The sequence below is a fragment of the Sciurus carolinensis genome, chromosome 1 (genome assembly GCF_902686445.1).
Source record: "Sciurus carolinensis chromosome 1, mSciCar1.2, whole genome shotgun sequence".
Lineage (NCBI taxonomy): Eukaryota > Metazoa > Chordata > Mammalia > Rodentia > Sciuridae > Sciurus > Sciurus carolinensis.
The window spans coordinates 79,933,488-79,961,335 of NC_062213.1; the positions used below are offsets into that span (position 1 = coordinate 79,933,488).

The window sequence follows — 27,848 nt, forward strand, 5'->3', positions numbered from 1 at the left end:
CCATTTGATTTCTTTTATGTCTGCTCTTGTCATTTGTCTTCTGTGGCTTCCCTCTGGGTTTACTTTATTCCCTCTGAAGTACTAAGAATATTTCTTAGTACTTTTAGGGGAGAGTCTGTGGGTAGTAAATTCTCTTGGCCTTTGTATGCCTGAAAATGTCTCATTTTATCCACACTTCTGAATAATAGTTTGAGTTTTCAGTTACTTTTCTCCAGTACTTTGAAGATGTGACTCTGTTGCATTTTATATACATACCTGATAAATGCTATATAAATGCTGTTGTTGATTATGATGATGGTGGATGACGATAATGATGATGTTATCCAGGAATAGATTCTAATTTTATTCGCTCTATGTGGTACTAGTAGAAGGACCCTGCTCTGAGAACCATCCCCATCTGCTACCCTTACATTATCAGGATGATATGTTACTAAGGCCAAGACCTCAGCCTCCTTTCCCTGCCTGAGTGAGGGAGGGACAGGACATCAGTTGGAGTCTCACCAACACTTGAGACCCTTGTATCCTTGTACAACCTTCAGATGATCATCTTTGTTCAGCACTGAGATCTACTGGCAGAGTGTAATGTGAAGAAGGGGTCTGAATGCAGGCTGTCACAACAGGTGGGTATCTTCCCTGTGTAGGGAAAGCTCTGGATATGTTTTGTCTGCATCTCCCCTCCGGCTTCCTGCCAAGTTGTCTAGATTCCTGTGTAGGGGTCTGAAGTTGCACCTGCCAGACTGCTTACTATTGTCCTCCCCCGTTCTCCCCACATGCCCACTTGCTGTCTGGGATCTGTCTTGAATGCATCATGATCTCATGGGTCCTTGCAGTGTTCTACTGCTTGCCTCCATCCACAAGATTGGAACTTCTTAGAAGTCAACACTGACCCAAGTCAAGTAGGATGAGCCCATTAAACTTTCCTGGATGTTTCATAGCCTACCTCCAACTTCCTCCCAAGGGTCCAGTTCTAATAGTTCTGTATCACTGTTCTTTTTTTTTTTTTTTCTCCTCCTTCTTCACAGTGCTAGGGATTAAACCTATACACTGAGCTATCTCCAACCCTTTATAAATTTTATTTTGAGACAGTGTCTCTCTAAGTTGCTGAGGCTGATCTTGAACTTGTAATCTTTCTGCCTCAGCTTCCTGAGTAACTGGGATTAGTTACTCAGGTGTGTGTACAGGTGTGTGCCACTGTGCCTGGCTATATCACTCTTCTTGATTAGTCCCAATATTGGTTTTTCTTCTTCTCCACTGGATAGTGAGGTCTAGGTCTACCCTATAGCAAAGCCTACATAAATTTACAATGATTTAATTGCCTAAAGTGATGCACACGTTTAGCTGGCACTAGCATTTGTCATATTCAAGATTTCAAAGATGTAATCTAATGTGAATATGATTTCTAGATGCAAAGTACATCCATTTCTCCAGACCTTTACTTGTGATTCAAGCAGTCATGGATGTTTTACATTTAATTTGTTTATTGTTCTCTTTTATTTTTTTAAACAAACATTTAAAAAAGTTTTAGTTATAAATGGACACAATACCCTTAATTAATTAATTAATTAATTTTTTAAAAATGTGATGCTGGAGGATTGAACCCAGTGCCTCATATGTGCTAGCAAGTGCTGTACCATTGAGCCACAAACCCAGCCCTTATTTTATAAGCAATAACTATCTTCTTCTACCCAGTAAACTAGTATGTATTTTCAGATTTCTTTCTCCATTTTTGTGAAAGGGGGTACTAGGGATTTAATCTAGGGGCATTTTATCACTGAGTTGCATCTCCAGCCCTTTTTGTTTTTTGAGACAGGGTCTCACCAAATTGCTTAGAGCTTTGCTGAGTTGCTAAGGCAGGCCTTGAACTTGTGATCCTCCTGTTTCAGCCTGCAGAGCTACTAGCATTACAGATGTGTGTCATGCTACCTGCCTTTCTTTCCATATTTTCACATATTTTCTTGACATTTTTCTTTATTAAAAAAAATTACCTAGTATGCATGAGGCCCTGGGTAATCCCCAGCACCTTGAAGTAAAAAATAATAATAAAATGGAACTAGCAAAAGATCAAATCCAGGCTTCATAACCCTAACCTTTAAGATACATCTTAAGTCCTAAATCCTTCACATACCCTTTTCTTTCTAATCACCTATGCAATGTTTCTGTCCATATGTTAATATACTGTCAGAAATGCTTTACATTGTTCTTTTGCTATTTAACCTATGCTAGCCTGATTTTGAGTATTTGAATATAGGTTTCTTGAGAACTAAAGAAATGTAGCTATTGCTCAAAAAATTTTTTATATCCTTAACAGGCTTGTATTAGTTGCTTAAAAAACACTGAATTAATTATAAGCTGGCACTATTCAAGGGTACCAATTCCCAATCAATGGCACATTAATTTAAAAAAATTAAAAAGCAGAGGGGTGGGAGGGGTGGGGGGGAAGGGAAAAAATAAATAAATAAACATCATTGCCCTATGTAAAAAAAATAAAAATAAAAATAAAAATAAAAAATTAAAAAGCCCCCAAACTTACCAAGAACAGCTACAACAGCAGCACCAACAGAAGCAGCAAGCATTGGAACCCCTACTCCCTGCTCCATGCTGGCCAGGGACTGAGCCTGGTGGCTCCTGGGCAGCTGCTGTCTGCCGCTTCCGCATCTCCATCCGTTCAGATCCCATAAGCTGCAACAGGGAAAGGAAAAAGAGGAGTAGGGTGGGGTGTGGAGTAATGAAGACAGCCCAGGGATTCAGTTGTCTCATTGTGAAGACAGGTCATTTTCCTTTTCTAATTCTGGTAAAACCTGGTGCTTATACTCTTAAAATCCATTAATTTATCCAACACTTATTTAATGGCTAACATCTGCCAAACATGGTAAATTCCAGGAATAAAATGGTGAATAGGTTCTTGCCCTTAGGTACTCACAGTTTAGTAATGGAGACAGATAAATATGCTACAGACACTAATAAGTTGCCCCAACAGGGCATTTTCCAGCTCCAGGTTCCCTCAGGATTGAATCAAAGGGTGAGCAGTTACAGGTGGCAACTTAATTACGGCTGCCCATGAGGCTAAGCACAGGAGGAACAAGCCTAGAAAAAAAGATAATTTGTGCCAATACAGCAGTCTGAGCAAATGTCAGAAGAGAGGTGGTACTGGAAGGCTACAGGTCTGAGGACAGAACCATGATATTCATCATCTTTTTTTTTTTGGTGGTGCTGGGGATTGAACCCAGAGGCTTATACATGCTAGGCAAGCACTCTACCAACTGAGCTATACCCCAACCCCTCACATCTTTACTAGTTGCATGACCTTGAAGAAGGTACCCAAGTCCTTACATGCAAAGTGCTTAGAACACTGCATGGTACATAGTAATTGCTCAGTAATCCCAGGAAATGAGGTACAGAGCCAGTCTGCCCAGACTCACTCCACCATCTTAGGAATGGTTCCTCTTTCCCACATCCATGGAGGCTAAGCCATCAGACACAAGATCTATGCCTTTCAACCTCTATCGTTTTGTTGACTACCTCAAGAATGTGTGAAGGACCAAGGCACCCAAGCAATATAAGAAAGGAGAAGCTGCTAATCTCATTTTTACTTTCAATATTACCACTGAATTCTTGATGGAGCTAATTTCAAGTTAATATCAAAGATATATTAAAGAACCTTAAGTAAGACTTTGGAATTAAATTTTAGGATGTCTTATTCTACTCCAGCACTAGATTTATCTATTCCTATTGACCATAACTTAATGCTATATGCTATTAGACTTTACATTATTTTAATCTTCCTTTAAGAGACAGGGTCTTGCTGTGTTACCCAGGCTGGCCCTAAACTACTGGACTCAAGTGATCCTCCTGCCTCAGCCTCCCGAATAGCTGGGACTAAAGGCATAAATCATTATGCCTGACATGCTCTAATTTTATTATATGGCCTTTTTGTTTTGTTTTGTTTCCATTTTTTGATCCTGGGTAGGATAAAAAAGTTCTTTTCACTTATAAGTTTTTGTTGTGGTTGTTTCTTTTTGAAGTCCAAGAGCTGTTCTTATTGTTTTGTTTTTATTCTTGTTATTATTTGGTATTTTCCCAGTTGAATTTTGAAATCAGCTTGTGACTGTACAAAAATAATCATGCTGGCATTTTGATTAGAACTACATAGAATGTACAGCTTTATTAATGAGGAATGAGGCCCTGTCTCGAAATAAAATTTAAAAATAAAAAGGGTTAGGGATGTAGCTCAGTGGTAGAGCACCTGCCAAACATGCCTGAAGCCCTGGGTTCAATCCCAGCACAGAATTAAAGAAAAAAAAAAAAAAAAGCACAAATGTTGATAATTGTTCAAGTTTTCAAGTTGTTGTATGTTGTGGAATTCACACATAGGATCAGTTATACAATCTTCTCTACATTTATATATATTTAAAAATTTTTGTAAAATGTTGAATCTCTTAGATTTTTAAAAATCTACTGAGATGAATTTCCTCCTTTGAATAAAGAACTGAGTTACATTAATGCATTTCTTAATGCTGAGTCACCCATATTTTCATAAGCAAACTCTTCTTAGCTCTAAAAGATAACTGTTTTCCTACTATACTATTTAAATTGATTTGGTAATATTTTATATGGGTTTTTAAAATTCTACTTACATATCCTCCTACCTTTCGTCCTCATAAAGGAATTATTGTTTCCATGAACATTTGGTAGAATGTGCCTATAAAATTCCTAGAATCTTTTAGGAATGACCTGTTGACTATATCATCAACTTTGATTTCTGTTTTTTCAGTTTCTTTCTCTTCTTCAATCAATATGGCATTTTTTTTCTTTCTTGAAAAAAAGAAACCATATATTTTATATGGTTTTCAAATTTGTTAGAACTTATAATAATAATTATTAGTCACAATTGGCAGAATAAGATGCTTTAAATTACTGCATGTTTAGAGTCATATGTAGGTGTTTATGGGAGGGCTGCATATTTTAGTGTCACTAATATTGGTAGAGAATAAATGTTTTTAGTATAATAGAAAAATAATATGAAGTTTAACAATAAGCATTAAATAAATTCTACCTATTTACAAGATTTTTAAAATATGCCACTGGTATATATGTTAATCCAGACATTATGTATGACCTAATTGACCGAATGAGGTTCTTACATGTTTCCTTTGCCCTTATCCTATCTCTGGGAGGACTCTTTTCATTTCCACTTGTTACTTCTAAATATAATGGAATCAATGCTACTTGACATTGCTATTCTATCCTTCTTTCAGTGTGTGTTTGGCAGAGAATGCTAGGCATCATTTCACTGTCTGCTGGGGTGACTCAGGCATGACATAGGCAATGTCCCTCAGGTACTTGGCTGCCTTTGCTTAAGCATCCTGAGGTGCAAAAGTTAGATGTATGCAAAATCAGTGTTGGCCATTACAGATGCTTTGATAATTTATGGCATTTCAAAAGCAGCCTGAGGAAATGTGAATGATACAGGTTAGTATCTTATTAAATATTTCAGATTTCAATTAAGAGATAATCCTATTTAAACATAGTTTTTCCAGATTCCTAGGAACCTGACATTTAAGAGGACACTTTCAAAGTTCAACTAAAAGCCAAGGCAAACACTTAATCTTGATCACAATCTTTTAGTAATTTGACATTGAAAGCAGTAACTAGCCAGAAAAATATGTGGCCTGACGGTAATTAGCTCAGAAGAGTTATTTCTTATTTTATGGTGAATTTAAGCTTGATGACTGAATTTCATAAGGGACTGTTTGTTTTGGTTATGGTATTCCAATTCTGAACATACATTATTGAACTGCACACTGGGAATATGTATGATGAAACATCAAATGTTGTATGGAAAAAAAAATCTTAAGACCTAAGACACAAGTTTCTGTTTCATGAGGATACAGAATCACAGATGAGATCCCAATGAAGGAGCCCAAGAACTTGAAAATACATATATGTTCAAAATCTCCTCAAAGACCCTTAAACACAGGATTCTACCATCAGGAAACAGTTTATCAGAATATAAGGAAATTTGAGAGGATAAATTCCCCTGGAAGAGACCAAAATCCCAAATCCATTTATATAGTCTCTGAGTTATTTTTGACTTAACACAACTTGCCTCTTAAAGTATTTCCCTTAGGGCAGTACTGCTAGGTAGATCCTGGATACTTCTGGATACCAGGCCCTCAGCTAAATCTTTGTCAGAGCAAAGTACTCCTCAGTACTCTCTGTAACCTGCTATAGACACTGACTTTCAATATCTGTTAAATACAATTTGTAGGAGGCCATTGGTTTGGACTGAGCTCCTGTACCAGCCCTGAAAAATCAAACCAAAATGTAGTCATACATGCCAGAGTTCCTCACCACCAAGATGAAACTAAATTGTTTATCTAAACTGTCTGAGAAATCAGGAGAAAGAAAGACAATAATAAAATCCCCCAAAAGGTCAGTTTTAGTCAGCATAAGAAGTTCCCTCTGCTTTAACTTTTACAAGGAAAGCAAGTCAAAATAACCAATTTGTTTTGGTTTCCTGTTTCTATTTTTCTTAGTCCTTTTCTGTCTGTAAAGCAATCCTCCTCTGCTCAGTTAAACAACAATTCTGTTTCACAGAATTAGGTGTTGCCCTATTCTAGCACCACAGATATAAGCCAATTAATATTTCAAACTATATTTGTTGTAATTTTGTCTTTTGATGTATCTTACCTGGTTTTAACTTCTAATTTTGTTACCCTGCACAGGACTCAGCTTATGATCCAGTTTCTTACTCCATTGTGTCTGCTACCACAGGCTTCACCATTAATCTACCCAAACTCTAGTTTCTATTTTTTTTTTTTTTTTTTTTACTTCTGGATCCTATGTCTTGTTGACACATTCAACCCTCCACTTTCTATAAAGGAAGCTATTTTAAAATGCTACAGAGACACTAAAAACTAAAAGTCTAAATGAATTCAAATTTAAGGTGGGCTGGAGACTCATCAAATTGGGATAATAAGTTTCCACTTTGATCAACATTTTGTTCCAAGTAAAGTCAATGATGGATTTTTTTTAATTGTAAAAGTATTTGACTGAACTCAAAAGCAAGATAAGAATATCCAAAAACCAGAAATGCAATGGAAATGTCAATTAATGGGTAAAATGGAAGTAGTGGTCCTCCTCGGCTTCCAGTCTAAGAAGCAGACAGAGTCAATGTTAGTCCAGCAGGTAAAAGGAACTAAAATCAACCCAGGCTAAATGGAGAACTGGAGCTACATTCATTGCTTTAAAAGAAAAGAGGGACCTTCTCCTCTGTATGAAAGAAGCTTATAGCTTATATAAAACAACCATGGCTGATCTCAGTGTACCTATGTGGGCAAAGGTGGAAGGGTATAGAATAAGCTGCTAGTTCTGAGACCAAATATCCCTATTCTCAATATCACATGGGATGGAAATTTTGAATTACAACATCTGGCTGTCAGTGAGATGCCTACATGTCCTATGGAGGAAATTTTAATGTTTCTAGGTAGAAATAAGTAAAAACTAAGAAGGACAGAAAACAATAAAAAAATAAAAAAGGAAGGAAGAAAGATGATTTATTTAACTTGCATACCAAAATTCCAAATCACATGGAAAAATACAATGCTAAGAAAGATAGCGATTAAAATAACACATTGGAATGAATATGAAAGATTAACAAAAGGGGGCTGGGGATGTGGCTCGGTGGTAGAGCGCTTACCAAGTACAATGTGAGGCACTAAGTTCTATCCTCAGCACCACATAAAAATAAATAAAATAAAAAGTATTGTGCCCATCTACAACTAAAAATATACATTAAAAAAAGATTATGAAAGATTAAAGTTAGGATGCTCAAAGACAATGCAGAAGTCATTCTCGTTTAAAATGTCAAAAATAGGAAACCAACCTACAGAAAAATAAGAACAGGTAGATAGGAGAAAGAATCAAGTAGAAAGTTCCAAAGAAATTAGAAAAGAGCACTGAAGAAATACTTTAGAATGTTGTGCAGAAAGACTTCAAGATTTAAAAAGTAAAAAAAAAGAGGAGGAGAGAATGAGACCTCCAGAATGGTTGTGTGAGGTACTCGATTCTCTTCCTGGTCCATTAAAAAAAAAATCATTTAACTGTGAAGTTATTTAAAACCAATCACTTAAAGTCTTTGAAAATTAACATGTACAATGTGGGTAAATTTAAATGCAGTAAATAGGAGAAACAATTTTTCAAGAAAATTGGGTTGGGGATGTGATTCAGTGGTAGAACCTTGCCTGGTATGTGTAAAACCCTGGATTCAATACCCAGCACTGCAAAAATTAAAATAAAATAATCAAATAAATAATAATTTTTTAAACAAAAGAAAAAGGAAAAAAATAAAATCACTAAATGTTTAAGAACGGTGAGAATTAGAGTTTGTGGCATGTAAGCCAAGACCTGCTCCCATCCTCCCACATCCAGTTCTGTGTGCTAAAAGTTGTACCCTAGGCTCTTGCAGCCAAGAAGACAGGTGCTCTCTCCTTTCAGCTTCCAAAGCAGGACACTGGTTCTACTCCAGGAAGGTGAGGCCATGAGCAGCTCTCCTCCCTCACTGGCTCACTGTTGCAGAATCTTTATTCTAGCTGACTGTGACCAAGATGACTGAAACTTCCTCCTTGTTCCCTTCTTATAGGACAGAAGCTCTAGCTTGCTGAGAGGCAAAGATTCTACAGTCAGAAGACTAGCCAAGAAGATCTAGGGCTGCTATCCCACCCCACTTCAGAACCTGCTCCCAGAGTAGGATTATAGCTACAGAGGAGGAGCAGGCTATACAATACAGAGGGAAAATCACTGGAGATTTTAATGGTAAGCAATTAAGAGAAGGCTAGTAAGTTCATGATACAAGTAAAAAGCAGATCAACCATATGCAACAGACTCAACGAGGGAAAAATAGACAGGCAGAATCTGAAGGAATCCATGTGCAGGCTTCTGTAGACATGCTTCCTCTCATGAGGAATCATGCACAGCACACACTTCCCTAGCAACAAAAATGCAGTAATGTGTGCTGTCAGTAGATACTCAGCACCAAAGACTTGTTGAGGGCTGGTCACATAGGCTTTCTGGCTAGCACATCCAAAATTCAAGACTCTCCAAAGGAAAGCAGATGTTTAGCCTACATCATATTGTTTGAATAACACTCTAGGCATAGGGAAATACTGTTGTCACTTAACAGTTGACTGAACACACTCTGAAATCCAGGTCCCCAGATGCGAACCAAGAGCCAATATTGCAAACAGGAATAGAAAGAATCTAAGGATAGCAATCTAATGCTTGCTATGTTAATTATTTTCAACACTGGGACAGAAAAATTATGGCTGTAAATTTCCCAAATTCAATGAAAACCACTAATCTACACAACCAACAGGTGCACTCAACTCCAACTGAGATAAAAACAAACAGATCCATACTAAGACATAGCATAGTCTAAATGTTGAGAGGAAAAGGAAATCTTAAAGTAGAAAAGAAAAATAATTCATCACAAACAAGTGAATCACAAAAAGATTAACAGCTGACTTCTTGCCACAAAGAAGAAATCAAGAAAGTAGTGAGACAACATATTCAAAGTGCTAAAAGATAAAAACTGTCGACTAAGAATCCTGTACTCAGTCAAGCAATTTCTAAAAGATGAAAGAAAAACATCTAAAAAAAAAAAAAAAGAGTAGGTGGATTAAACCACCTAATCAAAAGGTAGTGATTGTCCAAATGAATAAAAACATGCCTCAGTGATTTGTTGACTACTAAAGACATTTTAGATTCAAAAGTACAAATAGATTGAGAGTAAGCTACTCCTGCTTGTTTTCAGGCTCCATTTGCATTGTATAGCAATTCCCATCCTTTCACTTTCTGCCTGTGGTTGTCTTTGCCTGTAAGATGCATCTCTTGCAAACAACATATAGTTAGGTCTTGTTTTTTAATCCATTTTGCCAGCCTATGTCTTTTAATTGGAGAGTTGAGGCCATTTACATTTAATGTTATTATAGAGAGATTTTAAAAATACAAATAGATCGAAAGTAAAAGAGTGAAAGATGAGGGGGGATAGATTTGGTCAATAGCAAACACAATAGAAACAGGGTGACTTTACTAATAACTAACAAAATATACCTTAAAAATTTTTTTTTTTTTTGCAGGTGCTTTCTATCAAAACAAGGGCCAAGAAACTTGATAAGGAAGCTTCTACCATGGAGCTGTACCCCAGTCCCCCACTTTTAATATAAAACCTTACTAGAGATTAAGAAGGATATTTATATGATAAAAGGGTAAATACCCCAGGAAGATATAATAATTATAAATAGTATCTTCTCAGAGAAAATATTAAATGACAGATGACTCTTTCATAGGGGGAGGGCCCAAGGCCCTGGGCCCTGGAATAGGAGACTATGGTGGCTTCCAGTGGGAGGTAGTGGTCTCTCATCGGCAGGACATGATCAGAACCTGGCCAAGGCTGTAGGAGGCACCCAGCAGAGTCTGCTGAGCTCATGCATGTGAAGTGGATGACAAGCAGTTGATCCCAGTCAAGAACCTGGACTTCCTGGTCAAGGACATGAACATCAAGTCCCTGGAGATCGAGTCCCACTTTCTGTGCATCAAGGAATCTGAGGTTACTGACTTCTTTGTGGAGGCACACCTTAAGGATGAAGCTTTGAAGGTCATGCTGCACAGAAACAGACCCAAGCTGGCCCCAGACCAGGTTTTAGGCATTTGCTGCCATCAGACTTTATGATGGTCATTATTGTCTGAGTATTACCATGCTTCATGGAGGTAGTCATTACTGCAAGAAGGGCCATCATCCTGGCCAAGCTCAGGAACAAGATCAGTCAGCACTATATCACCCCTGGCAAGGGGCCAGGCCACTGTGGCCTGTATCCCTGAGCCTTATCCCCACCCCCAGAGGCCCTGGTATTATATCTGCCCTATGGCCATGTTGTTGCTGCTGACCAGTGTTAACCATTGCTATACTCAGCCAAGTTGTCTGACCTTTGACCTCTTATGTTCACCATATCTATCACGATTTACCTACAATTATAAAAACCTACATCAGAGTCCACCTGCATAGCACCCAGGTTCCATCTGCGGCCACCCCTATGCCCACCATCAGTGCTATGCATGAAGTTCAGGGTATCAGCATGCCAAACCAGTGCTCTACCACTGAGTCACATCCCCAGTCCACCAGTAGGGATTTGCAGAGAGCCATCTATGACTCCTGAGAGAACCAGGCAAAGTTTGAGCCATTAACCAGGAATATCTGATCTCAGGAACTCACAGTCGGATATCGACTGTTGGAGAAAGCCTGAATCACCCGGTATCCTGTGTTAGCTTACCATTCAGGTTCAAGTACAGGCACCCCAAGATGTGAGTGACCCACTAGAGCCAAATGGCCTCTACCCCACCATCCTGTTTTTCTCAAAGAAGCTCCTACTGGTTCCCTTTGACCTGTACCGCTATAAATAAAGCAAGCACAGTCTCCTTTTGTTAGAGCCAGAACTTTCTGGATAGCTCAATCAGTCATGCCCTTGCTTCATAAATATTCTTGCCTTTATTGTCTTTATTTTTTGTCTTCATACATAAATTTCTTAGCTTTCATTTCACAGTCAGCCCATCCCTCAGACAGGAACCCTTTACCTCATCCATGCAGGTTGTGTAGGAAAGGGTTTTTGTAAGAGAAAAATGAATAAATTGAGTGTTAAAAAATTACATATATATGATATGTAACATGATATATATATGTATATATATATACATACATACATATGTGTATATATATACATATATACACATATATATATCAACAGAACCACAAAATACATGAAGCAGAAAAAGAATTAAAGTCAACAATTCAACAATGAAATTCAGTGCCACTCTTTTAATAGTGAATGGAGCAACTAGACAGACTATCAGTAAGCCCACAGAGAACCTGAGGACATGAGCTAACTATTTAGCAGAAGCATATAGAGCTTTCCACCCATATCAGTGGAAACACATTCTTGCAGGTACACATGAAAATTCTCTAGAATAAATCATATGCTATAAAACAGCTAATAATGGAATACTTTTAGAACTCAACAACAGAAAGATATTTGAGAAATCCAAAATATGTGAAAATTAAATGTTTTCCTAAAGAACCCATGGGCTAAAGAAGAAATAACAAAGAAAATTAGAAAATACTTTGACTTGACTGAAGATGAAAACACAACTTGCCAAAAATTACCAGATGCAGCTAAATGAAGCTAACTTAGAGGGAGATGTGTAGGTGTAAATGTCTACATTAAAAGAGAAGAAACATTTTAAATCAATAACTTTTTACCTTAAGCAACTATGAAGAGCAAAGTGTGGCTAAAAATAGGAGGATTGAACCGAATGAGTGGAAATTAGCAAAAAAGAAAATAGAAAACAATACGGGGAATCCATTAAGTGGAAAGCTGTTTATTTGAAAAGATCAACAAAACTGATAAACCTTAACTAAATTGACCAAGAAAATAAAGGGAATTCAATTAAAATCAGGACTCAAAGATGGGACATTATAACCAGTGTTACAGACATGAAAAGCATTATAAGGGAGTACTGTCAACAACTCAATGCCAAATGTTAGAAAACTAAGATGAAACAGAAATTCCTAGAAACTTACACTAGCAAAATGACTTATGAAAAAAAAAATCTGAATAGCACTTTAAGAAAAAGAGATTAGTTTTTTTTTAATCCAAAAGTCAAATCAAGATGGCTTCACTTAAAATTTCTTTTCAGCAGCATTTTGTAGTTGTCAGTGTAAAATTAGATTATGATGAAGTATCATAACTCTGAGTATACTAAAAGTAATTGAACAGTACACTTCAAACGAGTGAATTGTATGTTATGTGAATTACATATGTCAACAAAGGATGGTTTCACCTGTGAATTCTACCAAATATTTAGCAAAGAATGAACACCAGTTCTTCAAAAACTTCCAACAAATGGAAAACAAGTGATATCAAATGGCATTTGGTAGTCCTAGTATATATATATAGGCTGTGTGACTTGCTGGAATTACAGAAGTATCCATGTGCAGTCACATGCTGAGAGGACTGATGTCAAACGTTCTGTAGGGTTTTCAACGTGTCTCACAGCTATCATTCATCATTTGTACAGAAAAATTTCCTTAAAATCACAGAATGCCAATTCAGAGTCACGAAAATATTTCTAGTTGCAAATAATATGATCTTCTATACAGAAAATTCTGAGGATTCCACTAAAATATTAAAGAGTTCGGTTGGGTGCAGTGGCACACACCCATAATACCAGTGGCTCAGGAGGCTGAGGTAGGAGGATAAGCAAGTTCAAAGTCAGCCTCAGCAAAAGTGAGGCATTAAGCAACTTAGTGAGACCTTGTGTCTAAATAAAATACAAAGTAGGGCTGGGGATGTGGCTGAATGACCCTGAGTTCAATCTCCAGTATCCACCACCCCGCCAAAAATTAAAGAGTTCAGCAAATTTGCAGGAAACCAGATCAAACACAAAAATTAGGTATATTTCCACATACTAGGAATGAACATTCTGGAAATGATATTAAGAAATAATCTAATTGTTTTAAAAAGAATAAGGCAATTGGAATAAAATTAACAAAAGAAGTGTAAGATTTATATACTGAAAACCATAAAACATTGTTGAAAGTAAGAATATCTAAATAAATGGAAAGATGTTCTACATTCATAAATCAGAAGTCTATATATTAAGATGGCAATATTCCCCAAGCTGATCTTCAGAGTCTATGTCATTCCCATTGAAATCCCAGCTACCATTTTTGCAGAAATTGTCAAGCTGTTCTAAAATTCATATGAAAATGAATGGGACTGAAAAAGTCAAAATTTGGGGGAAAAAAAGGGCAAAGTTGGTTAATACCATTTTCTGATTTCAAATTTTTCTACAAGGCTACTATAATTAAGAAAGTGTGATACTAGTATAAGAACAGACACACCAATCATCTGCAAGTCCAGACATAAATTCTGGACAATTTATTTATGGTCAATTGATATTTAACAAAAGGTGGAGACAATTACATGGTAGAAAGTACAGTCTTATCAACAAATGGTGCTGATACAAATGGATATCCACAAGCAAAAGAATGAAATTAGAGCCAGCCATGGTAGTGCATGCCTATAATTCCAGTGACTGGGGAGGCTGAGGCAGGAGGATAGTGAGTTCGAAGCCAGCCTCAGGGAAAGTGAGGTGCTAAGCAACTCTATGACCTTGTCTCTAAATAAAATACAAAATAGGTCAGTGGTCAAGTACCCCTGAGTTCAATTCCTGATACTCCCCCCAAAATAAGAATGAAATTAGACCCTTACCTCACACCATATACAAAAGCTAACTGAAATGGATCACAGATCTATCTGAGCTGAAACTATAAAATGCTTAGATGAAAACCCAGGAGAATCTTCATGACTTTGGGTAAGTGATTTTTTCTTAAGGTGATAGTAATACTTATAATTTAGAAAGAGGGGAGATTGAAAATTTGTGAGAGGCTAAGGCAGGAGGATAGTGAATTCAAAGCCAGTGTTGGCAATTTAGTGAGGCCCTAAGCAACCTATTGAGACCCTGGACCCAAAATAAAAATTAAAAAGGGCTGGAGATTCGGTTCAATGACTAAGTACCCTCAGGTTAAATCCCTAGTGCCAAACAAAAAACAAAAGCAAAACAAAACAAAAAAAAACCCCTTTGGCTTTGAATGACACCATCAAGAAAGTAAAAAAGTAACCTGCAGGATGGGTGAAAATACATGGAAGTCATATATATAAGGTAAGAAATTTGCATTCAGATTATATAAAGAACTCTTACCACATAATAAAAAGACAAAAACAATTTTTTTAAGGTGGAGAATGAATTGGACTAGATATTTTTCCAAAGACTATATTCAAAGGCCAACATGCATGGAAAGATAATCAACATCATTAGTCATTATGGAAACAAAATCCAATCCAAGTGAAATACCATTTCTTTCCTATTAAAATGATATTATTGATGAGAATGTGAAGAAATTGAAATACTCATACAGTACAGTTGAGAATGTAAAATAGTTTAGCTATTCTGGAAAACAGTTTGGCAGATCTTCAAAGTGTTAGACGAGTTTCTAAATGATCCACATTTCTACTCTCTATGTGTCCAAGTGAGTTGAAAACATATGTTCACACAAAAACGTGTGCACAAATGTTCATAGCAGCATTATTTATAATATTAAAAAAGTAGAATCAGTTGATGATTGGACAAACAAAATATATATATCTACACAATGGGTATTACTCAGCTATAAAGAGAAAATAAAATATTAGCTCATGCTTCAATATAGGTGTGCCCTGAAAATATTCCAAGACAATGAGAGCAGCCAGGAAAGATGCCTTTTTACATGTGTTTTATGATGCTATTTACAAGAAATGTTTAGGTGAGGCAAATCCACAGAGAATGAAACTAGACAAATGATTACTAGGAGTCAGGGTAGGGAGAATGGGGAGTGAATGCTTCTGAGTATGGAGTTTCTTTCCTCTATACCCCTCAGCATCTTCCAAATTCTCCCCAGAACTCTTCCACTGCATCTAAGTTACAGTATGAGGCTGACACCTGTTTCTAAGACTCAGCAAATATACATTGAAAGACTTCCATAGAATCCTCTTCTGGCAAGATCCACTAGTGTCTCTTCTGCCCACAACAGTGGCTAGAGAAAAGGGAAAAGAAATGATACCGGGTATTCTACCTTTACAAATTTCCTTCAGTGAAATCTCTTTTTTCTCTGAAAATATTCTAAAGATTAACCAGGTGTGGTGGTGCATACCTGTAATCCCAGTGGTTCGGGGAAGGCTGAGACAAGAGGATTGTAAATTCAAGACCAGCCTCAGCAATTTAGCAAGGCCCTAAGCAACTTAGTGAGAGACTTTGTCTCAAAAATAAAAAGTGAAAACGGCTGGGGATATGCCTCAGTGGGTAAGTACCCCTGGGTTTAATCCCTGGTACCAAAAAATAAAAAAAAATAAATAAATATATGGTATGTTTTTTCTTATATACAAATTAAACTAATAAAATTTAATTTTCAAGTTGGGGGGGCATTAACAATAACTAATGATAAAAAACAATTAAAACAATATACCATAATAAAACTTATGTGAATGTGGTTTCTCTCTTTGTCAATTGTGACAGTCAGTCTGATAACAGAGATAGTTATGAAGTCACTAATGGAAGGGTGGTATATACAGTATGGATACAATGGACAAAGGGATAGTTTGTGTCTTGGGCGGAAAAGAGTGGGGTGGGAGATTCTATCACACAACTCAGAATGGTGTGGAATTTAAAACTTACTAATTATTTATTTCTGGAACTTTGCATTTAGTTTTTTTGGGGTTGTGGTTGACTGTGGATAAGTAAAGTTGAAAAAAATGTAAGTAAGGGGATTACCATTTGTGGGGAGGCATAATTCAACCCACAACAATGTCTAATGTTGAATGAGGGGCTCCCATGAAGCTACCTGAATGTTTTTGTCCAGAACTATCATCTATATTAGCTTTACTTTAATCTGGAGTGGAGTTGACTAACTCGTGACAGTTTATTATTGATGTTACTTTAAAAGTCATTTAAAAAGTGCAGATAACACACATGCACATGATAGGAAAATCCATACAATACTTAAAGATTTACAATGAAAGCTGTTTCTTAGAGGAAGATGCCATCATTTGTTTTTCAGCCTATTCTCCAGCTATCTACACATATATACCTTTATAAGAAAATGGGAGCATTGTATACCATTGCTCTTTGCCTCTCTATTTTCACCTGGCAAGGAATCTTGACACACTTTCCACATTAGTGCATGCACATCTATAGCTGATATAGAAGCTGATATATAACAGTCCCAACTGCTTAGTGTCTCAGAAATAGCAAAAGCACAACAAAAATGCTTTGCTTAGATACATTTAATATATTGAATTTATTTGTACATATGCAAAGTATGGTATTTGTGTATGGAATCTGTGCTTTATTCCTATTTTTTCCAGCTCTTTGATGAGCAAAATATTACATGTGGTGTTATAGAAATATAGATTATTTTTAATAGGAAGATAATTATGAAAATAAAACCTGAAACTATAAAAAATGCTTTGCTTATGTAGTAATGATTTGCTTATCTAGTGTTGAGTTTATCAAGATCACTCATTCATTCATTTACTTAATATGTAAGAACAGATGTAGGAAAGTAGACAATCTATGAGAAGTCCAAAACCATGTCAAGGAATTTTCTTATTTCTTTTACAGATAGTAATGGTTAACACTCCAAAGTTTAAAATAGTAAGTGCCAGAACTTCTGTGCTTAGCAGATGAGGTACTAAGAAAAGGTCTGTTAGGTGAATGAACATTAAAACAAAAAGTGATGTCTTGTTTTCTCATCATATCACATATAAATAATGATTATTCTTTGACTATACTAAAGAGTTTTTCCCTCTAGTCCTTTTGCTATACCACATGTGGAAAAAAATAGTTCCATTATTATCATATTTGGAGGGTCCAATATGATGAGCAACTTTCAAGGCCAATTAAGAGAAATAATGCTTTATATTTTTCTATTTTACATTTTTATAGACCACAAGAGACTCTTCTATGTACGACCTCACTACATCCTTCCCATGACTTTGTGAGCCAAGTACAGTGGTTATTTCTACTTCTCAGGGAAAGAAACTGAGGACCAAGGAGGTTTAATTCATTTTCTGGAGGTGACTCAAAGCTCTTTTTTCTTATCAGTCCATTGGTTCAAATGGCTCTTTAGAAATGTCACAGATCAATGTAGACATGTGCATCTGAAAATCCTCTGATGTGATAATATTTCCAGTTATGATGTTTAATTTTGCTTTAACAGGATCTAAAACTTATTTTTTAGGTCAAGCAAATTTTTTAGGTCATGGACACACCACTAGTTGATAGGATGTAGAAGAGTAGAATCATACAAACTACTAATATCCCTGTCATCTACACATATTTTTACTCTTTCCAAAACTTCAGGTTTTTTTCCATGAAATTACACATATTTTTATAAATATTAACATGTACTTAGATCTTTGGACATTTCAACCAATTTTTTGACATTTCTTTTGGTTCAAATGCAAAAAACATTTGCAAATGGAATTGACCAATATAAAATCTAATCAAAGGCAGGACATTAATTTAAATCTGAACTTGAAAATAGGGGAATTAATTTGTTTTTTTTAAGACATGTCTTGCTACTTTACCCAGGCTAGCCAGAATGCTTCGCTCAAGCTACCTTCTGTCTCAGCTGCCCAAGTAGCTAGTACTATATAGGCAGGTACCGACGCCCTGCTTAAGGAAATTAATTTTAAATAAAGAATGATATTCCAAGTTAAATAGGAATACATGCTGGTGAACATTCAATCATGCTTCTACCCAGATCATAGAAGGGTAGAAAGAAATTACAGATCCTTTGTGCTTTCCATTGCTTCTCCCATCCCCAGTAGTAACCAACATTAAGATTTTAATGTGAATCTTTCCAGAAATATTTTGATGAATTCAAAAACATATAAGTAGCTTTAGTTTAAAATACAGTTTTAGTATGTTTACCTAAAGGGCATTTGAATAAATATATACATATATATATGTATATATACATATATATATATACATATATTAAATCATATCTTTTCTTTAAAAAATGACTCAAATCTTTTTTGTGTTGCTCTCATTCATTTTAATAGTGGGATTAGTATCTTATAGTTTAGTTTGATATAAATAGTAAAAATAATAATAATAATAACAATAATAATAATAAATACATTTATCATTCCCAAGAGACCATGGAAGGTTGACAGATATGATGATACAAAACTTCTAAACTTCTGAACCACAAGAGAGAATATAAAAAAGGCTACCCCTGGCCAAGAACATGAAAATTTAAGTATAAATAAGAATATTAACTATAATGCATTGAAACACATCAAATATTTATAAATCCATGAATTTATAATGATGCAAAAAAAAACCCTTACTGATAATTTCTAGAAAATGATTTTGAAAACTGAAAGGTTTTACTTTTTTGTCCAAGGTTTTTTTTAGCAGTTTATTTTTAATTTGTTGATTAACCTGACTAGTTTATAATTTTTTACATTATATTGGAAAATGTGGCCTATATAATCAGAACATTTCTGAATATACTGAGATTTCTCTGTAGTCTTATGTGATAGTTTTACCTTTTGCAGAATGTTGTATAAATTAAAGCATACAGTGTCTCTAGCCTTTTTAGTCTAGCTTCTTTCACTTTGCATAATGCTTTTGAAATTCACTCATGTTTTTGTGTAATTAGTACTTCATTTCTTTTTATTGCTGAGTAATAGTTATTTAGATGATTATAGCTGTTTATTGAGGCACCTGTTGATGGACATTTGGATTACTTCCTCTCTCTCTTTCTCTCTGTGATTATGAACAAAGTTTCTATAAATATTTGTGTAGAGATTTTGGGGTGCGTGAATGTTTTAATTTGTGTTGACTAAATACTCATTGGGTCATACAGTAAGCCACGTGCTTTTTAGTTTTATAAGAAAGTGCCACGCTGTCTTTCAAAGTGGCTCTATCTTTTTTCCATTCCCATGAGGAATGAGAGTTTCAGTTTCAGTTGCTCCACATCCCTGTCAGCAGTTGATGTTGTCAAGTTTAAATTTTTTTTTTCAGTCCTTCTCGCGTGGTTAAATGGTAGCTTGTGGGTTTAGTTTGTATATTCCTTTTGATTTATGATGTTAAACATCTTTTCATGTGCCTATCTGCTATGCATATACTTTCTTTGATAATTTTTTTTTTTTTTGTAGCAGGGATTGTACCCAGGGGTGCTTAACCACTGAGCCACATCCCCAGCCCTTTTTATTTTTTATTTTGAGATAGGCCTTTATTAAGCTGCTGAGATTGGCTTTGAACTTGTGAATCTCCTGCCTCAGTCTCTTGAGCTGCTGGAATGATAAAGGGTCTTGATAAAATCTTGGACCCACAGCCTGAAGCAAATACCAGCTTTCTGCTCTCACTGTACCAGTGCATACACACTTTCACAGGCAATGCGGTTTTCTTCATGTTCCTTACAATGCATCGCTCAATTCTATTTTTCATAGAAGTAGTTAATAAATATTTGATGAATGACTGGTAAACTCAGTGTTTCTCCTCAGGACTCAGTGAATCTTAACCCTTTTTGTTGAATAAGATAATTGGAACTTTACTGGGATGTATCAACCCACACAAGGAAGGCATTTCTCCCTGTCTTCTTTAAGTAGCCATTGATCATTTCCATTTCTTCTATTTCAGACATTCTAGATACAAAGGGTTCTGGTAGAAAGACAGAAAATACACACACACCAGACTAATTATCAAATTTCTAATTGCCAAGTTTTTCATCACCTCTGTCCTTCCACATCAGTGAAAAAACATATAAGAAAATTCATTTTCAGAAATTGTTCATCATTATTAACACAATTCCTTTATTATGCATCTCTGTTTACTGTTGAAAGTTCTTTACCAGAAGTAAGAAACTCTTAACATCAAGTACTATATCATTCTGCCATATGAACATTAATATCTCCAAATTTTAGTATAAACATGCATTTAAATATCTACTTGATCTTAGTGAGGCCCTGTCTCAAAATAAAACATAAAAAAGGGTCAGGAATATGGCTCAGTGGTTAAGCACACCTGGGTTCAATGCCTGGTACCAATAAATAAATATATAAATAATAAAGAGATCTACTTGAATACTATTATAACACTATGCTTTTTAAAAGCATAATGAACACAATCCCCAGCACCACCAAAAAAAAAAAAAAAAAAAAAAAGAAAGAAAGAAAGAAAAAAAACCCATAATGAATAATAGAATAATTGGGAGCAGTTGAACATAGTACCACTTCTACTTCTGGTTGAATAGAGGTAAATCACCCCTGACTTCTGTGTGTGTCAAATCAGGAGAGTAATAGGACCTAGCTCATGAGATTCTTAGGAGGAATAAATATGATAGTTATTTTTAGGTATCCTCCAAGGATTAGTTCCAGGAGCCCTCATGGATACCACAATTCAAGGACAGTCCTTATTCTCTCTCCCTCTCTCTCTCTCTCTTTCTCTCTCTCTTCTCTCTCTTTTTGTACTGGGGACTGAACCCAGGGGTGATTTACCACCTGCCTCAGCACCGCCCCTGCTCCCTCCCACTGGGATTACAGGCATGTGCCAGCAGCCTGATTTCTCCCTTATTCTTTAAGTAATCTCTAGATTACATATAATACCTAATACAATGCAAACACTATGCAAATAGTTGTTGTACTATTGTTTCTGGAATAATGATAAGGAAAAAATTCTGTAGTGTTCAGTACAAATGCAATGTGTTTTTTTTCTCCAAATATTTTTTATCTGCATTTAGTTAGATTCTTGGAAGCAGAATCCACAAATATGGAGGACTAACTGTATAGTAAAGCCCTAGCATATGGCTGAAATAGTAATCCTCAATAATTGTTACTAATTCTGTTTTTTTTTTTTTTTTTAAAGAATAACATGGACCCAACAAGACCCTGGGTTCGATCCCCAGCACACACACACACACACACAAACACACACGCACACACACACACACACACACACAAAGACACACACAAAGACACAAAATATATAGAAATTTGAATGCTGCTTTTCTTTCATTTAGTATTATAATATAAACGACTTTCTACAAGGATGCAGTCTTCATAAGTATAGTTTTAGCAGCTCTCTAAGTCAATCTGTTTTACTTTTTTGTGTTTCCTTTATCTTGCTTTATTCCAGCTCCTGGTTTAACTTTCATGATGTCCATTCCCTATCTCCATATCTGTTCATGGCTTCCTTTCTTATTTGCTGTCTTCAATACCCCATAAAGAAAATTTCTAATAAGTAATAAAAATAGACCATTATTCCATCTCCTAACATATTTCCTTACATTTCTCTCTATACACATTTTTCATAACTCTGATGTGCAGGTAGCAACCCACTCTAGAGTGGCAGTTCCCTATCAAGCAACTTTTTTTTTTTTTTTTTTTTTTTTTTTAAACCCAGGGGTGTTTTACCACTGAGCTACATCCCCAGCCCTATTTATTTTTTATTTTGAGTCAGGGTCTTACTAAGTTACTTAGGACCTCACTAAATTGCTGAGGCTGACCTCAAACTTGCAATCTTCCTACCTCAGCCTCCCAAATTGCTGGGATTACAGGTGTGCAGCACTGTAGCAGGCCCTATCAAACATCTTGAATAGTCTCAGGCAGCTGTGATCAATAGCCTCTGTAGCTTCATTACACCCAAAGTTCTATACAACACAACACACTTCTACGTGGGTTCTGTCTGGGCCCACATTGTCAATATTGAATCTGTGTGACAGAACCTCCTACTTCTGATGGTTCCACAAAGACCCAAGGGCTCCAGGAATCCCAAACTTCACTCTTAGAAATAATTGGCAAGGTGTGGAAGAGGAGATTATAGTGAGGGTTGGCCTAAGCCCATCTTATTTTTCCTCAGAGAGAAATCTTTTTATCTTTATTTTTATTATTGCTGGGCTCACTGTCTTCCATTTATTTAATTATGAGAGCATGGGAAGTGCTATTTACAATCCAAGGAGATTAGGTATTTTCTTCTTGTGCTGTAATTGCAATATAACACATAAATTAAAAATCTATATGCTGGGGCTGGAATTGTGGCTCAGTGGTAGAGCACTTGCCTGGCATGTGTGAGACCCTGGCTTTGATACTCAGCACCACATATAAATAACTAAAAGATCCATTGACAACTAAAAAAAATTTTTTAAATCCATATGCTGAAACCTAGAAAGAAATTTCCCCAGACAAAGCCTGAGCTGGGTGCAGGGCTCACCCTCTGCATTCTGGAGTCCAGGACTCTTCTGGGAAATCCACAGTCTAGCCTGGACAGGTTGGGATGAAGTTTTGCCTTCACTTTGGGTCATCAGGGATTTTGATGGTAGTAATTGTAGGTGGTACCTGGGATTTCAAAAACTCCCTTGATAATTTTCAGATATCCTCTGGAGTATTTTAGTATTTATTAGTATTTCAGTATTTGGGGAAGGAATATTAAAAATGGCTTCTTATGGGTCATCCAAATTTTTATTTTAATTGCCCCCATTGACCCTACTGGATCAAATCCTTCCTAGAATGTAAAAGTGGGACTTCATGGCATTACTAGATAATTACTTTTAACTCCATCTATATCCAGATTTTTTTTTTTTTTCAGTGCAGGGGATTGAACCCAGGGCATTATGCTTTAGAAGCAAGCACTCTACCAACTGAGCTATATCCCCAGCCCCTGATATGTATTTTGACTCCTCAATTTGCCCACTTCTAAATGCAAAGCATAAAGTTGCCAACCATTTTTCTAGGATGGCATTAGATGCAAGAGCCTATTAGCCATTTTTCTCCCAGTAGTATCATTATCTATGCCCGAGTATCTCTCTTAATCTTTAACTATTTTTGGAAGATTCTTTAAGTCTCAATAGGTACTAGAAGGCTGTCAAGAGAAAAAGCATCAACTCTTCACATGAAGTGTGAAATATGAACATGAGGAATGGTTATGTAGCTTCCTTATCTGAGATAATGAAGAAAGGAATGCAGAGAAGACAGCTCATTACACCCATCCTTCCTGCCAATCCACTCAATCATTCCTACCAGACTTTTGTTACACTCTGTTGCAAAATTAATTGATGTGAGATTCAGCTTCTTTTCTATTCTCACATTGAAGAAGTTACTAATGATGTTACAATGGGGCAGTGAGTGAAAATAGAGAGTTATTTCTGGTATTTCACAGTTTTAGTTATTCCCAACACACCAGCTATACCAGCTTGACTACAAACAAGCAGTCTTCCTCCTAAGTCATAAGGTTGTAAGATTTCCCCAGGCCTTATACCAAGATGCTAAAATTTAACCTTCTTTCCTCAGTTGTTCCCTATTTTGAGTCTGTTCAAATGATCAGGTCTTTGCTGCTGCTCCATTTTAAGAACAAAACTGCTTTCCTCATGAGTTCCATTTGTATTAATTTCACTGCTCTCTGAGCTTCTACAGACTGTGGTACCTCAGTGCATGAGAAGCACAGAGATATTCCAGGAATATTCTCTGTATTGTGGCCTCAAGAGACTCTCATTTTCTTGTTCTCTGTAGTAATGTTTTTGAGTATTTAGCAATGTGTTCTAATTTGCTCTTAATTTTACCCTCCTCTTAGCCTTCCCGCCTTCTAGGTTTCCCTTACCTCTGGGAAAGCTTTTTCCAATATTATTTTGCCCTGGATGCAGGATGCTTTTTTACAGCACGAGTGTGCACCCAGTAGCAAAGTGGCAGAGGGTTGGATGAGAACCTCATGCAGTTTCCTAAAATTGGATGCTGAACTGTGGGTGGAAAAGGAGGAAGCCACTATCTGGGTTCTCTCTCGGCCGCCCATGCCTCTTCATGTAGAAGTGGGAAGAAATCAAATGAACAGGAGGAGAAAAAGGAAGTAAAAATGAACCAGCTGTTGACAGGAGGCTAAAGGAGGCACAAATCTCATGAAAGACCATTAGGTTTTTAGAGTCTAAGTGGGAAGGTTTCTGAAGATGTTTGGGTTTGAGACTGATTAGGCCACAGGAAGTCTTTTGTGGGCTGCTCATTTTCTCTCATTCAAGAATTCACACAATGAGGTTAGAAAACAGACCCATGAAACCAACAGGGCCGATTGCATGGTAAGTTCTCTCCCTGGGTTTAGCTACTTAGTCTGAAAATAGGAACAGGTGAATGCAGCTATCTCTGAATCACATCCTTCCAGCATAACACAGGATCACCTGATGCTAATTAAATCACAAATAGGCCCTCTGCCTGCCCAAGGCTGACACCTGTTATGATTAGCTGCTGGGAAATAAGCTGACTCCTGGTCAATAGTGATGTTTCTATTTTGTTTAGAAGGATGCTCAGATGAGTCAATTTTAAGTTAGAGAGAAATGCTGGTATGTTATCTTACGGTATGGCCAACATCAGATATAAGCCTTTCTCACTCCAGATCATGAATAATGAGTGAAGACCTGGAATTAAACAAATAGACCAAAAATTGAATCAAAGCAGTGTCTTCCTTTACAGGAGGTACAGAAAGCTGGACAGCATTAGTGGCTAGAGGGTTTTGGTGGCAGTTCTAAACTCTGCCTCTGTGCACAACTAAGAGTTTCCAAAAATTGCTCTCTTTTGTTGGTGGGTGGTGCACACCTGTAATTGCAGTGACTCGGGAAGCTGAGGATGGAGGATAGCAAGTTCACAATCAGCCTGGGCAACTTAGCAAGACTCTGTTGCAATATGAAAAATAAAAAGGGCTGGGAACATAGTTTAGTGGTAAAGATCCCCATTGCTGAAGAAAAAAAAAGTTGCTGACTTCTGGCTTTATTGTCTGAATAATTTGAGGGCTGTTTGAAGGAAAAGTTTGCTCATTATTGTTTTGGTAGAAGTCAACTGAAAGCTTAATAGTAACAAAAGACTGTTTGCATTATAATTATTTCCAGATGGATACTTACACATGCTCTCATCTTAAAAAAACAAAACAAAACACAACAAAAAAAAAAAAAACTGCTTAAGCATGTTACCATCTGTTTTGCAGTGACTTTTAATGGAAATCTTTACACGTTTGTTTGTATGACCGTTGCCAAATTTGTAAGCCACTGGAGGTTTTAAGTCACTGAAGACTTTGAGACTGTAATAATAGTGTCTTTCTCTTCTGTTGTTACTAAGTGAATATTGTATAATTCAACTTTTACAATAGCCTTTTTGGGAAATACCAGAAATAATAAGGGTATGATCAGAAGGAAATTAATAAATTATGCATGTTTTTACTTGTCTTTTCTAAATAGCAACCAATAACCAAAGAGCATTTTGTAAGTACCGATTGAAATCTTCAACATGGGCTTTCTGTATCCCAGGAAACGATGGGATTTCTCAAGGATACTGCAGGTGGGATGCATCCCCAATGATGGCTTAGCCCACAGCACCTCTAACAGTATAAAACACTTATTAAAATCTTTGTGGGGAGCTTTAGGGCCTTTCAAATTGCCTAACTCTGTGCTGGGCAGTCATTAATAGTTTGCATGAAAATGTCTGCCAGCTTTTTAGTGGTTCCCAGCAAGGGAAAGGCTCCCTGATGAGAATTTCAGAGCAATCATTGCAAATTATAGAAAAAACAGGGCAAAATAGTTACAACAGGGATAAATTAATGTCTAAAATCAAACTTATAATCTCCCTGAATAAACCAATCCATTCTTTTTTAATTTTTTTTAGCTTCAGTAAGCAGCATAAGTTACTTTCTGTCCAGTTGTTTAAGAAAGGTTAAGTTATCCTAAACTCCTCCCACTTCTAACTAATAGCAAAACCAAATGAAGTCTACATCTCCCCGAAGGTCTTTCCTGTGTACCCCCATTCAATGTCTGGGGCCTGGATTTTGACAGAGTCTCCCAGTCAGTCACTCTACCTTCATTCTTGCTTTGCATTATTAGGAAAAATATAAATTTAAATTAAAAAAAAATTCTGTTTGGAGCTATACAGCATCACACACATCCTTCCTAACTCTATGGTCTCTTTTTTTTTTTTTTTTTTTTTGATTTTAATAAAATTTTATTTTTCCAAATGTACAGTTGATTGGACCTGTTCATGCATCTTCACCAGCAGCTGGGGCATCTCCACCCTTGGTATTTCTGGTGTAAATTACTTGAGCTCTGTGCTTTGAAACCAGTTTGATAAGTCCTTTACTGAGGAGCTCCTGAAGGGCTGCCCTGGCCAGGGAACCTCGAATCTTCAGTCTCTCTGAGACGACAGCTGGGGTTATAAGCTTATAGTTGGGAACTTCCTTACAGAGTTTGTCATAAGTAGCTTTGTCAAACAAGACTAGATTGTTGAGCTTGTCCCGAACTTTTCCTTTGGACCACTTCTTCTTTTTGGCTTTGCCCCCAGATTTGTTCACTGGGTCCTTGTCTTTCTTGGCTGACTTTCCGGCATCTTTCTTCTTGTCATCCTTGGGCGGCATCGCGAAGACTGGAGAGCAGCAGCAACTACTGCAGCCTCGTCAAGATGTCGGACAAAAAGGGCTATGGTCTCTTTTGATGCTCCTTCTGAAGCAATAGTTAGTCGTGAAACTTGACAGGGAGGGAACTGGCTTTGCAGGGAGTGTGTGTTACTTGGGAAGTACCTTTCATTGTGGAAAGTTGAAAATATCATGCCAAGGGGAAGAGGAACATGCTGCCTGATGCTGCTTTGCTTAGATTTGGAACTGGGGGTCTTAAGAAGTGTCAGGATTTCTGGGTGGTCTAACCTAGGTCACCAGGGTTAGAGAGCTGGTAAAGGTGGTTGGGAGAAACCAGTCAGGAATAATTTACTTTTTGTAGTTTCTTGTGTGTTGTCCCTCTAGGATCTAACTGCTGTGGAAGGTGGCCAACTGGAGTATAGATGTAGCCATAATAAGACTGGAATTAATTCTAGGACTATGTAACTAGCATTCCAGATTAGTCAAACTGAAATATTTCTCTAAATAGATATTTCTTTTCCTGTAACAATTGTGGGAAGTCTCACGATTTGTTCATCGTATTCAGAATATTTTTAATAGAAACCTATAGTAAAGCACTGGAGCAATGCTTTCTTCCTTGGTGGTAGAACAATGCCTAGCATATAGTAGGCATATTGATATATTGAAATATCAATAAATGTTTCTGGGTTCAGTGGCACATGCCTGTAATCTCAGCGACATGTAGACTGAGGCAGGAGGACTGCAAGTTTGAGGCTAGCCTGGGCAACTTGGTGAGACCCTATCTCAAAATCAAAAATAAAAAGGGCTAGGGATGT

The 27,848-nt window shown here is 36.6% G+C and overlaps 2 protein-coding genes across 3 annotated transcripts in view; both read right to left on the minus strand.

The window, feature by feature from the left end:
• Rgs20 (regulator of G protein signaling 20) overlaps window positions 1-27,848 on the minus strand; it is a 63,915-nt gene that overhangs the window by 13,954 nt on the left and 22,113 nt on the right. For both annotated transcript variants that reach the window (XM_047539385.1, XM_047547010.1), the window contains exon 2: window positions 2,531-2,679. In XM_047539385.1, the coding sequence (XP_047395341.1) occupies window positions 2,531-2,679 (149 nt within the window). The remainder of the gene's footprint in view (window positions 1-2,530; window positions 2,680-27,848) is intronic.
• Window positions 26,592-27,083, minus strand: LOC124985492 (40S ribosomal protein S25-like). The gene has a single exon (XM_047557385.1). The coding sequence runs from the start codon at window positions 27,034-27,036 to the stop codon at window positions 26,662-26,664; it is 375 nt and encodes a 124-aa protein (XP_047413341.1). The 5' UTR covers window positions 27,037-27,083; the 3' UTR covers window positions 26,592-26,661.

What these genes read in the sequence shown, in the direction of transcription:
- LOC124985492 (XM_047557385.1), bottom strand. Translation starts at nt 27,036, where the DNA reads ATGCCGCCCAAGGATGACAAGAAGAAAGATGCCGGAAAGTCAGCCAAG.